The sequence below is a fragment of the Zonotrichia albicollis genome, chromosome 16 (assembly GCF_047830755.1).
Source record: "Zonotrichia albicollis isolate bZonAlb1 chromosome 16, bZonAlb1.hap1, whole genome shotgun sequence".
Taxonomy (NCBI): Eukaryota; Metazoa; Chordata; class Aves; order Passeriformes; family Passerellidae; genus Zonotrichia; species Zonotrichia albicollis.
The window spans coordinates 7,878,155-7,891,688 of record NC_133834.1 but is presented as its reverse complement, the minus strand read 5'-3'; the positions used below and the strand labels follow the sequence as shown (position 1 = coordinate 7,891,688).

At 38.2% G+C, this 13,534-nt stretch overlaps 1 protein-coding gene across 1 annotated transcript in view; it reads left to right on the top strand.

Annotated features, from left to right (window-relative positions):
* VPS35L (VPS35 endosomal protein sorting factor like) overlaps window positions 1–13,534 on the top strand; it is a 42,057-nt gene that overhangs the window by 7,065 nt on the left and 21,458 nt on the right. Inside the window, exons 8-22 of the mRNA XM_074552790.1 lie at window positions 1,131–1,215; window positions 2,162–2,221; window positions 2,768–2,864; window positions 3,268–3,315; window positions 4,319–4,412; window positions 4,888–4,965; window positions 5,340–5,462; window positions 6,128–6,174; window positions 6,994–7,105; window positions 7,371–7,487; window positions 7,819–7,872; window positions 8,275–8,355; window positions 9,204–9,266; window positions 10,342–10,427; window positions 12,072–12,152. Of these exons, the coding sequence (XP_074408891.1) occupies window positions 1,131–1,215; window positions 2,162–2,221; window positions 2,768–2,864; window positions 3,268–3,315; window positions 4,319–4,412; window positions 4,888–4,965; window positions 5,340–5,462; window positions 6,128–6,174; window positions 6,994–7,105; window positions 7,371–7,487; window positions 7,819–7,872; window positions 8,275–8,355; window positions 9,204–9,266; window positions 10,342–10,427; window positions 12,072–12,152 (1,226 nt within the window). The remainder of the gene's footprint in view (window positions 1–1,130; window positions 1,216–2,161; window positions 2,222–2,767; window positions 2,865–3,267; window positions 3,316–4,318; window positions 4,413–4,887; window positions 4,966–5,339; window positions 5,463–6,127; window positions 6,175–6,993; window positions 7,106–7,370; window positions 7,488–7,818; window positions 7,873–8,274; window positions 8,356–9,203; window positions 9,267–10,341; window positions 10,428–12,071; window positions 12,153–13,534) is intronic.

The following is a 13,534-nucleotide window of genomic DNA, read 5'->3' as shown; positions in this document are numbered from 1 at the left end:
GCAGGATGGGGTAGAACCTCACTGAACTTTACTTGTTGTGCTTCGTCCTGCAGAGTGCTGTGTCCTCTGAGAGCTGAGCAGTTCTCTTGGCATCAGGCTGTAGTTTTATACAGAGTCTGTCACTGTTATTACACACTGGTTAGTGTGCATTAGGAGGAGTGAGTTTGGCTTCTGGTTAAGAAAATTTCTTCACCAAAAGGGTTCTCAATCACTGGACCAATCTGCCAAAGGCAGTGGTGGCATCACCATCCTTGGAGGTATTTAAAGGATGTGTAGATGTGGCACTTGGGGATCTTTTTTATTGGTGATCTTGGCAGGGATGGTTTAAAGGTTGGACTCAACATTGAAGGTCTTTTCCAACCTAAGCAATTCTATGATTCTGTGATTCCTCAAGTGGCTTTTTGCAAGATCCTTTACTTGTCAAGATGGAGTATGCTAAGCTACTTAGAGTAAGCTGCACTAAGTTGATTATGTGTGTGAGCTCTAAGAAAAGTGGGAATTGAGTGTTTGTGCTGTGTGTAGGTCCTGAACAGCTCTGAGGTCCCTTTCTGTGGAGGTCACTGACCACACAGCAGGCAAGGTTCTGCTTTGGTTGTAGGATGTAAATGCTCTCACCTGCCTGATGAATAAAGCAAAAAGACTGAGTGTGCCCCTTGCTTAACCATGTTCAAATGTTGTGATTTCCTTCTTTAAACAGAGAAGTCTTGTAAGGTATTGGATTGCTTCCTGGATTTTTGAAATGTGACAAATATTGAAACTTTATTCTACTGAGATTGAAGAGCTGTCTCCTGGTGAAGGACAGAGAAGGGAATGGAGCTCATAGAAAATATTTTCAGTCTTAGACCAGAGAAGACTCAGGGCCAGAGGCCACATTTGGCTTAAGCAAGGAAGAATTGGATTTCTCTCCCCAGTCAGTCATTCACCTGTTTTCTTTTGGTGGAAGTTGTTTTTTTGTCAGTAACCTTCTGCCAAAGTTTTTGACTCCAGTTTAATCTTGGAAAAAAATTAAATGGCTTCATAATTCATATTGGCCCTTTCCACCTGTGGATATTCACCCAGCTTTTCTGGAGTAAAACCACAAACTTGTGTTGGCCTCTAAAAATGTTTCTTTGTTTTTTTTCTCCTTCTAGTGTTCTAAGCTTCTTTCAGACACAACAGTAATCCAGTTTTATCCAAGCAAATTTGTTTTAATTACAGATATCCTTGATACTTTTGGTAAGTATCTACTGTGCCAGTCTTACTACACAAATGTTAATAAGATTACTTTTTTGTAATGTTAGAAAGCGTCAAAGTTATCCAAAAAGGGCTGAAATGACTTTAGTTTTAACATGGAATATTTCCATCATAAACATTTGGACACTGGCAGTAAACATGGTATATCATTGTAAAAAATCTCCTAAGAGCAAAGTCCTTAGAAGAAAAATATTTCATTTTATGGTTCTGTGCTTTATGTATTAGTGAATATCTAGAATAAAATGTTAGGAAAAATCATGATCTCTGCATTTTGAAATTAAAAACACGTTGTCATTATAAAAATATTTTTGATTTTAACATCCTTTTGACTCAATATTTCATTATTTTTGTATTTTGAAGTATAGAAGTCAGAAAGTTTTCTTTGGCTGAGTAGGGACTATGAGAATATTTTTATTGATTTTTTTAAAATATATTTTTAAACTTGTAAGTGAACTTGTCATCCACTTCATGTAACTGTCTTATTTTTCTGCCATGTTTTGGAAAATATTCACAATGAAAGTTGAAAGGTATTTTGGTGCCAGCAGGATGTGCTACAACAGATCCAATTGTTATTTCAGGTCCTGCTTCCTCTTTGTGCTCCTTCCTACTGGCTGCAGGCTGCTAGAGATAACAAAATGTCCAAAGTCAGCAAAGTCAGGGCAGCAGCTGTCCTTTCCTGGCCTGGGAGAAATCTGACCTGTGTGTTACCTCTGCCCTTCAGGGAGCCAGAAAATGTTATTCCAGTGTGAGAGGTGCTAAATCACACTGAACGTTTCAGCCTCACTAGGGGGCAGCAAAATGTCAGTGCTCTAGGGAGGTTTTTCCATCTAATTCATTGTATGTTGTGAAGGGAACCTTTGTACCAGCATTTTGTGTTTTGCAGTTTGTTAATTTGTTTTGATTTTTTTTATTATTTTTTTTTAACCAGGCAAACTGGTGTATGAAAGAATTCTGTCAATGTGTGTGGATAACAGAGTCTCTCTGCCAGGTAACTTGGTGTTTGTTTCCTCTCTGCTCCAGGAAAAAAATCATGTCCAACCTTGAGGAAGGTTAAATAGAGACAAGGTTTCTGTCCATATTCAGTATTTCCTACTTATTGCAATAGTATTATTTAAAATTTACATTACCCTTGTAAAATCAAGTATTTGAGTGCTTAAATCTCTCTTGTATGTTCTCTAGTCATTGTAGGTTTATATACCTGTTTGTTACAGATTCTCTGTATTTTTTTTACAATTTCTGATTTTGGAAGAGTGGAGGCAGAGGTCAGATTTGTCGATAGCAGCTCTGAGATGAGCTCCAAGTGCCTGAATTCAGGTTCTGAGATGTTATTTACTACAAGATTTTACCTTTTTCTTGTTATGTACTCAGCTCTGACTCCTGTTTAAGAGACCTGAGAAGCAAATGTATTGCCTAGTTCATTATTGTTCACTTAATTTTTTTGATGAATGGAAAAAGAATACAGTTTTAAACCTAACATGAAAAGTAACTTGTTTCCAGAAATAATGTAACTATTTCTGGGTTGTTTTTTCCCCAGATAACTTTTCTCCAGAGAGTGTTAACGATACAGCTAAAGAAACTTGCTTAAACTGGTTTTTCAAGATTGCTTCAATCAGAGAACTCATTCCCAGATTGTATCCTTGTCAAATGAGGCCCTCACAGTTTGTCTGCAGGTTTTTTGTAGATTTTTCCAAAAGTGAGCGTGTTTGTTTCAATAAAACCCACAGGATCTGATGTTTATACTGGCTTTATTTTGTTTGTTTCAGGCTGTATGTTTTCAATGTACTTTTGAGTCATGTTTCATTGTAAACTGAATGCTTAATTTTTGGCTCTGAGCAGTTTGGCAGTGACAGAGATGATGTATGAAAAATTTTGAAACAAAATCTTGTAGATAAATTTCAATAATCAGCAAAGTGTAGTGACATTAATTACAGAAGGCCTTAAATAGTTTGGTCAATATCCATTTGCTGTACGTTTGCTTATGGTTTTTCAGTGGTGTGAATCTTAGTTTTGTTCCTTAACTTGGTTTCACTGTAGTTATGTGGAAGCAGCAATACTGAAGTGCAATAAGTTCCTCTCCAAAACGTAAGAATGGTGTTAAGTGTGGGAAGGAAGGGAATGGGCAGACTAAGGAACTAATTAAATGAATTAATTGTGTGTGATTAATGGTGGGTAGGGTCTTAGTAGAACTGAGAAGAAGCACTACAGAGAGGGTTTGGAATTTTTAATGAGAATACCATGAAAAAATTCAAGGTGAACTGTGCTATACTTTGAAACACAACAGTGCTCTCAGTTTTCAGGTGCATGTACAAATGTGACTTCAGTGTCCCAAATCCCAGTGCAAATTGAAAAGCAGCAGTGGCTGCTGGGGGTGGAGGGGAAGGTTGTTGACATGAGGAGTGTGGGGAAAAAATCAGGATAGAAAACTGAAAGGAAAATATTGATATCATACTGGGAGAGATGGAGTAGGAGAAATAATTTAGGAGCAATGAACCACTGTCTGTTGAAAACGTTGGTGTAAGTTTAATGTTTTGCCAAACAGTGCCAGCTGCTGAGCAGAAAATATTCCTTCCCTTATAATTGTCCTTCTTCAGTTATATTTTGGAATGAGTGTTGGAAGCCAAATTGCTGCTATAGGGACAACTTTATTATCCCTAAAAAGCAATTCTTTTACTGGAATTAGTGGGCCTCATATCCAGGCACTACTACAGCTCTGTCAAAAAGGACCTGTGGGAAAATGAGACATGGAAGGAGTTCTGGCAGTTCTGCTTGAAGCATCTGCTTTCCTTACACTGAGTTACACTGAGTTTTTCCATAGCTCTGCTGTTCTTGAAGCTGGAGGAGGAGTTTTTTTAGTTTTGTCTTGTTCTGAATAGCAAATACTGCAATCTGAATATAGAATATGTATTACTGTACACAGAAATTTTACTTATGAAATAAGTTTTTATGCTAGTATCCTTTTTCTTTGATAGACATTTCTATAATTCATGCTCAATCTTTAGTCCACAAGGCAGCTACTGAAGTGATCTGTAGGTGATGTAATTCTGTTTCTGACTGTTGAAGCTTATTTTCATTTCTGATAAAACAGGGGCATTTCAGAGTGTCTGCCACGGTTAACATCCATGATTAGAGGAATTGGAGACCCACTGGTTGCAGTCTATGCCAGAGCATACCTGTGCAGGGTAAGCTGTCATTTACCTCTGCTCTGTACCAAGGAGTTCCTGCAGCCGGTGCTGCCACTGCCTCAAGGAACTACCCCTTGTATCTCAGTTAGTCAGCAGCCTGTCTCTTCCTTTCAACAAACAAACAAAAAGTTGTTTCTCTTCTGTTTTACAGATGGGGAATCTCTCTCTAAGTGTTTGTAATAAGTAAGAATAATTTCCTGTGCTGCTGTAGGCTGCTGCAGTAGGCACTAATTTCCTCAGTGCTTGCAGACACTTGGAGCTGATGTTAGCATGGTGTTCAAGAACAGCTGTAGCTGCCTCAGGGTGGTTGTTAGTGGACATGACTATATCAGTAAGCAAGGAAATAATCAGTCAAAAGCATGTGATTCAATGCTGTTTGTTGATTTGGGTGTATTCCTTCAGCAAATGCTTTTTTCTCTCACTCTGAAAGAGAATTGATAGATGCCAATAAAATTTTTTTCTTTTAATACAGGTTGGGATGGAAGTGGCACCACAACTCAAAGAAAGCCTGAATAAAAACTTTTTTGACTTCCTCCTAACATTTAAACAAGTAAGCAAATAAGTGTTTTATTTGCAAAATCAGATAAATACACTCCTTCATCAAACTTCCACATATTTAAAAAAAATCTTAGAAGTTCTCAAATATAGATTTAGGGGTGTTCCTGTATCCAGATACAGAATGTGAAATTTTACATACATTCTGCTGAGTTGAAACTGCTCTATTCAGCATGTTTCCAGACTTGAATAGTATATATTAGGAGCTTGATATTTTTTCTCCCAGCTTGCAAGGAATGCTTCAGAATATCTGTACCTTTGTGCTACCATCTGTTTAATTTCCATTCATATACAAACTTTAACCAGTTAATCATATCTCCCATTTAATACCTTTCCACAGCAACACATTTTTGTCTCTTATTTCAACAGATCCATGGGGATACAGTTCAGAACCAGCTGGTGGTGCAGTGTGTGGAGATCCCTTTGTATCTGACCCTGTATTCTCCTGCTATAGACTGGATTTTGCAGTGTATTGCCTACCATGCTCCAGATGTAAGTGAATGTGCTAATGCTCAATACTAAAGTTGTGGTGAAGAGTTAATTTTGCCTGCTAAAAACAACCCCTCAGTCAGTTTTTACATGAATGTGAAGGCAAGTAGAAAGCCTACATAGGCCTGTCTGATGCTCTCTTCTGTACAGGAAGAATATTTGCTTCCACAAAGCTCAGGTGGAACCACTTCAAGTTGATAGGCAGTATTCCTGTTTGTTTCCTGCTGTCTTTAGCTAGTTTAATTTTTATTTAGTGAATTTATCCTTTCTCCTGTCATACAGCTATACAAATGATTTGACTAAATTGTAGCTTAACACAGTGAACAGGCTGTTTCAATCTCTGTCAGTCTGGCAGAGTTTTCACCTCTCCTGCCAGAGGTAACTGACCTGGCTGGCAAATAGAGATTACCTGGAGTAATGGCATGGGTGAAGGATTGCAGATTTGACTTCCATAAAATAATGGTTTTGATTGAAATGCCACTATACCTGTTCCAGAAGATGTGTTTTATGTTTAGCTACACCACTGTTTTTTGTGCTGTAAATACAGAGTAAAACAGGACTACTGGAAAGATAATTAAAACAGCTTTTAGTAGATTTCAGTACAGTAAATAAAGCTGAACATATTTGTAAAGTCTCTGTTCACTAATTTTAATAAATAATTGTTCCAGGTTCTGCTTACTGAGATGATGGAGAGATGCAAGAAGTTGGGGAACAAGTAAGTGTGGCAGGGTGTAGAAGGCAGGAGTCTGTAATGAGCACCCGAGTCCCTGCAATAATGTTCTCTCTTCCTCTTCTGGAAACAGTCTGGATGCATAGTGCAGCTTTCATTCTCCCAGCAGCTTATTAAATCATGATTATGAACATCTGTTTTCCAGAGATGAATTCTGAAATATGGTAGATTACTTGTCAAGCTAAAGTTAATTAGTTTAACTTGGTTGCTGCATTCTGGCTCCTCAGCCAAAGCCTGGGACATTAATGTGTTCTCCCTTAGCCATGTCTGATGCCTGGTTTTGCTGAACTTTTCTGGGTTTTCCTCCTCTTCTTTCTCCTGTCTTCCACTGGCTACAGTCAGGCCATTCATGCATTCAGCAAGGGAAGTTGTAAAGCTGCTGGCAACCTTAGGAAGTTGGTAATACTTCATGATTTGCTTTTTTCAACATTAAAATTGGTATCTCAAATGTGTCCTGGAAGTCTTTGTGCAGGGCAGTCATGCTCAGGAAGATGGTCTGGTCTGAAAGTTGGGTGGGTTTTGTGAATGCACTCTGGCCTGCTGATGGGCTCCTCTCTGTGCATTTTATTGGGTAGTTTGGCTGAGTCCTGTGAGTTTTCTGCTATTTTTTTTCCTTATGTGCTTTGCACAGTCCACTTCTGCACCAGCTGAGGAATTAAAATATGTATTATTATCTTTCTTTTTTAAAAATTTATGATAGATGCTGGACAGTAGTTAGTCTGGGAAGTTCAGATGAATGTAAATGCAGGTACTGCTGAGCTGGAGCTGCTGCTGAGCTGTATTGATCTGTGTTGTTCATGGCAGTGCTTTGCTGTTGAATTCAGTGATGTCGGCGTTCAGAGCAGAGTTTATTGCTGCGAGATCAATGGACTTCATTGGCATGATTAAAGAGTGTGATGAGTCTGGGTTCCCAAAGGTAACATTTTCTGTCTAATTTGTACCAATTCCTTTCCTTTGACAGAGGTTTCTATGCTCTGAGTTGCCTACATAACTTGTGTCACAATAAATAAATAAATAAAACGAAGAAATAAAATTATTAATAAATAAATAAATAAAATTAATAAGTAAAATTATTCAAGTGGTTTGATCTGAGAATCTTTCTGCACACTGTACCTACCAGACCAGTCTTGGATGGATGTGTGTTGTCTGCTTTTAATTAAAAATTACTCATTAACTTTCAGCATCTCCTCTTTCGCTCCCTGGGATTAAACTTGGCATTGGCTGATCCTCCTGAAAATGATCGCCTTCAAATACTAAACGAAGCCTGGAAGGTTATAACAAAGCTGAAGAACCCACAGGTGAGTAACTGTCCACTGCTGACTGTGTTTAGAGCAAAGTTGTAGCCAGTTGTTCAGGCATGGCATTGTTTACCTTTCCTAAATACACACAGTTGCAAAAAAATAAGTGATAGCTGTAATATCTTTGGATCATCCCTGCTTTTCTTAGCTCTACTGAAACATAACTTAATTTTACATAATATTATTACACAATTGCAGCTTTTGGGTTCTAGATCTCTAGGTCTACGTGAATCATACCTCAGAAGTTAATTCTTTCAAGTGTAATTTTTGCAAGTGTATTTCTCACAGTCTCCTGCAAATACTGATAGTCATGAGACACGTGTATTTCTAGGATTATATCAACTGTGCTGAAGTGTGGGTGGAGTATACCTGCAGACATTTTACGGTAGGTGGAAATTATTTGTTTCCTTTGAATTTCTCTGATACAGACTAAGTGGCTGTGTTAGCAGTCTGGTATTAAAGATGGAAAGGTTTTAATATTCAGTATAAATGTGTAGGAATGAAAAAATGTGTTTCCTTTCATGAAAGATGAATGGAGGCAAAAGATACTGGTTTAAAGCTTTACTACCCTACAGCACTGAACATTTCTTATCCTTTTATTTTAATGGCAGGTGGATCAGTTTAAGTAAGGATTTATTGGAGCTATGGTTAAAGTTCCTGGCTTAACTAGAGCTCTGTAAAAAGCTGATGCTTTGGCAAATGGAAATAAATTAACCTGCTCACCTGGTGTTTAGTGACTTGATTTATGTGCCAGTTTCATTTTGTAACCTTGTTTTTTGCTGCACAGAAACGAGAGGTCAATACAGTTCTGGCTGATGTTATCAAACACATGACTCCTGATAGAGCATTTGAGGATGCTTACCCACAGGTAAACAGTTTATTTTGCCAAACCTGTAAAAACTTGATATGCATTTTCTTAAATGGAATCAATTCTTAAACATTACTGATAACTCTTATAGCAAAATAATTATTTTTTAAACACTGGCTAGTTATTTGGGAAGCCTCTTGGAACACTGTAATGCTGTGATTTGTTCCTCCTTTTTCTCCATACACATCAGTCCTATAATTCTGAGAAATGCTAAACTTGAATGATTTATGTATTTAGGAGTAGCAAGAGTTAACTCCTACATCAGCAGTGGTGTTTGCTGAAGGAAATTAGCAATCATGATAGGCTGTTCAAACAGAAATAAAACATAAAATAGTTTATCTCTGCTTGGCATTAAGGCTTCAGTGAATTACTGTGTCCAGTTCTTGAGAGTGAATGCCAAAGGAGATATGGATTAGTTGAGAATGTTTTTGTGGTTACTTGGAGGGTAGAAAAAGTGCCTACAAAGGAAGGTTTCACAAACTGGTTTGAGTTTTTTTTCCTTTGTTTACTTGGCTGAGATATTTAGTGCAGAGAGCTGGAGGACATGGGGACTCTAAAAACCTGTGCCCAACTATGGAAGTGAAGATCAAATAATGCCTGGGCAGGCTGGTCAGCCTCTGTTCAATGTGGGTTTTGAAGGGGATGCAGGAGAAGTATGAGGGACAGCATGGCTACAGTTTGTCCCACTTTGGGGAAAAAAATTATGTTGATGAATGCTTGAAGCATCTTCCAAAATAGTCTTCTATGAATAACTAAAGAAGAATCATCTCTGGTGTGGATAGTATTCATTTAACTCCTATTACAATCATTTTCCCCTTTTTGAAACTTTCCCGTTTTCTCCCCTTTAGCTGCAGTCAATTATTCAGAAAGTTATTACCTATATCTATGACTTTGCTCTGCTTTTTTCAGTGGTAAGTGATTTTCTGTTTAATTTTTCTGCAAGAGAATTTACCTTGACTACAATATTTAAATTGTTTACAAGTTCAAAGAATGCAAGGACTTTTTGTCAAGTACCTAAGTGCAGAAATATTTTGTGAGCTTTCTGCTGCTTTCCACTTAAGTACTTATTATTCCAGTTCCAGTTTTTTATATTTTTTTCATTAGGCTGTTAAATTCTCTAAGTTTGTTTGTTACTGTGGCATAAGTGACAATGAATGAAGATGAAATACCATTTATATGGATGAAATACCATTTATTTGTGTGTGTGTGTTTCTGTAATTGCTGGTAGCTGTTTCTGTGTTATGACACATACTTATCATCCCCTCTCATAGCACTTGCACTTGGCATTGGAACAAAGTGGAACTCAGGGAGGTCACAGGCTCTGTATGAGGTAGAAAAATAGAAACAAAGACAGCAAGTGTGTGTCACCATACAGAAACCATTTGAAGGGTGAAACTCAAGACTGATGCTGTGGATTTGGGGTCAAGTCTTGTTCACAAATTGCTTGGATAATTCTGAAAAACTTACCCTCACTATATTCTTGAGATGATACAGAAATGAAGTATTTTAGTATGTTAAACAACCTAGACCCTTGTTTTTTGAAGGAAGTTTGTATGTCTTATACCTTCTTTACTTGCTCTGGATAGATGTGAAATTGTTGATGATGTTTAGACTATTTTAAATGCATATAATGCCTTACTTTTTTTCCCCATAGATGCCTGAATTTGTGATGACCCTAAGCTGTTTGAAGCATATGATTGCTTTTAAAAATAAAGTGCAACATTTGATTCAAACAGTTCTGTGTTTTGTGTTCCCTTTTGCATCTCTGCAATCAATAAATTGATACATCTTTCAGCCATCAGTCCTTTTCCATTAGTTCCACTTTTTCATCCTTTGAGATGAATTACTGTTTTAAAAACAGATGAAAATAGTTTTACCTAAATACTGTGCTTAAAAAAAACTTATCCAAAAAAAAAAACTTATCCAAAATAAGTGTGTTGCTTGTAACATACCTTATTTTACTTGTTTATGTATTTGTACTTTCAGGAGAAATTCTTGCCATTTCTGGATATGTTCCAGAAGGAAAGTGTGAGAGTGGAGGTTTGCAAGTGCATTATGGAATCTTTTATTAAGTAAGTGGAGAGTGTTAAAGTGAAATGCACTCTGGAGGCTCTGGGAAACTTACTGGAAGATGGCCAGGGAAGAGGTGGCAGTATATTGGCTATTTCATTTAAGAAGGTGTTGCAGGTTATGGGAGAGAAAAAAGAAAATGTGTCAGTTTTGTTAATCTATTGATGGACTGTTCACAAAGAAAGTTGAAGTAATTATTTTGATGCTGACTTGCTGTGGGTTAACAGAATAGTTGTTCTCTGAGCTTTTTTTTTTTTTGTGTTGCCTTAGTTGGTTTATGACATTTATTTCACATTCCAGTTGATGTGACAGCGCAGAATGGAGTATTGCTACAGCTGAAAATGAACTTAGAAAATGAAAATACATTCAGCTGTTCTGAAAGTCAAGCAGTCCTTTTCTTACCAATAATTAACAAGTTTCTTGAAACATTTTTCTCATTTCCACCTTCCCTTGAGGTATTTATATTCACTGCTGAGCCCCCCAAGCCTTCTCTCCCTTAGGGCACCTGGGGCCAGCTCTCTTGGCTTTACTGCCAAGAAATGAGAGATGCTGTGGCCCCTTAATCATCTTAGTGGAGCTGCTCTGCACATGTGCCTCTGTACCTAAACCTGACACTGATCCTTCCTGCCTGTCCCTGAGTAGCTGAGAAATTAAAATATATCTTGGTAAATCCAGGATTGTTTTATTTTAAATGTACTTAGATTGCCTCAGTGTATCACATGTCCACCTTACTGTGTTCCTTAAGGAGTCAGAGTCTGTGCCTTGGCAATGCAAATGTGTATATTAAGATAATATTTCTTGGCTGACATTTATTGCAATTCTACCCTGGTTAACTATGTGATCATGGATGTTCATTGGTTCACTGTTGGGAAGGATGAAAATTTGACAAGTAAGTCTCACAGATACATATACTTGGCAGAAGGATTTTTGAATGTGGATGAAGGAATAGAGATGGAAGCAAGTTTTGATATAGAAGAAAAGAATTGCTGAGCCAGTCTCACTGGATAACCAAGGAGGCAAAGGGTGTGTTAGTAGAAGGGGTTTTTATGGCTTAGAGCAAAGGATAAACCCACCCCAAACAAGATGATGTTTTTACCAACTAGGAAGATAGCACAGGCAAACAAGACTGCTGATGTTGCAAGTAGAAAAAAGGTCTCAGAATTTTCCACTGCAAGAAAACTGGAAAACAACTTCTAGCTTAAACTGTAATGTACTAACTTTTAGTGGTTGGAGAACAGTAACATGAACATGGTAATTACAGTAGTTATGATAGGCTATAGATAATAGTTAAGGTATAGATTGATTCTGCTGTATTAAGGTGCTCAGCAAAGAAAAGTACAAAATGCAATGTAACCAAAACCAAAGGGTCTCCAGGCCTGCCTGCAGCTGGAGCTGGCAGCTGTAGGCACAGGCTCTGCCACCCACCACCCTGGACTGCTGAAATAAACTGCAATTTGGAGAACTGGAACTGGAGTCCCACATCCCTCATTTCAGCTCTTACAGCTCACAAATGAACCCAAAACTTATGCAATGTCATACAGTGCTGGTGATTGAAATGATGCATTAAATGGGTGTCATTCCAGTCACTGTTTTCCATTTTGACACAGAGCAGGATTGTTGATCAGTTTTTCTGCCACCCCTTGCAGGCACCAGCAGGAGCCGACGAAGGACCCCGTCATCCTCAATGCCCTGCTGCACGTCTGTAAGACAATGCACGACTCTGTGAAGTAAGATGAACTTCTCCTGAGCTCTCATTTATGCAGTGAGGCTGCCTGGTGTGGTTTCATGTTTCTGGGGCTGTTTGTTTCAAGGTGGATTAAGACATGAATCCAATTAGTGCTGAGGGAAGAGCTGTGCAGTGAAGTGGCAGCACGTACCATTTGCTCTTTAATTACTGCTGTATTTTGAATACTGAAGCAGAATTTTAAAAAGGAAGTAGCAGTGGTTTTGTAGCTTTCCAGTGAAGCAGAGACACTTTACAATCCAATCTTCAAAACACTTTGAGGGTGAAACCAATGTAATAGTTGAGTTCTAGGGAATAATAAGCTATTTCTGAGATTCAAGTGAATGTGTAGCTACTAAAGCACAGATTGCCACACTCAATTACACCTTTTTGTGGGTCAGTGCTTTCAACCATTACAAAGGGTGTGAAATCTTTAAAAAGATACCTGGAAGATCTCTAGAAACTTCAATAGGGGAAGCTAGAACTGAGAAGCTGTTGAACCATCTATATCTTTCCCCTAATTCCTCCTCTTCTATTTTGCCCTTGGCTTTGAGACCCGAGGATCCCCTGTGCCCTGTTGCAGCCTCACTGTTGTGCAGTGGGGAAAGCAGTGTGCAGTGTTTCTAGGTAACCTGCAAAAATCATACCAAAATCTGTGTCTGACTGAAAACAGAGCCAGCACCAGAATGCTGCAAATTCTAGCTCTCCAGAGGACAAACCTTTTTTTCCTTCTGGTTTGGGTTGAATTGTAAGGACAGAGTCTCTTTTGCCACTCTCAGCCCAGAGCCTCTTTGTATGGCAGATGCTGCAAAGGAACTTAAAACTTTCTCACCCTCGATGAGCCATGAATGCAAGATTTATTGTCAATAAAGAGGTCAGATTTAGCATGTAATTCAAATTTATACCAGCTAGAGTGCTTTATTTTGGGTTAGAGTACCTTATTTGGCTGTATGTTGCACTAAAAGCCACTTCAGCCTTTAAATAGAACAATATATTGTACCTAAACCAGCTTATTAAAAAAAATAAAGCGGTTTATAGCAATTCCTCTGACACTTTGCCAAAACAATTTGATAGTTTACTGGGGCATTTAAAATCCCTTAAACCAGCAGTTCCTTGAGCTAAGAGGGTTGTACATCTCTTGGTAAATCATCCTAAATTCCAGTTATTTTTAAGTAACTCCTGCATCTGTTTTTGCATGCTGGTTGAGGAAACTCCCAGCCCATTGTGTGGGACTTGCTGACCCCTGTAACAGCTGTTGGGGATAACAGCCTTTGGCTGGTAGGGGTCTGATCACAATTGAACTGGAAACCTATTACTGACCTGGAGATCTCATTACAAGCCTCCTGAGCCTTTCAGAACCCATCAGTTGACTCTTTTGATTGGCAA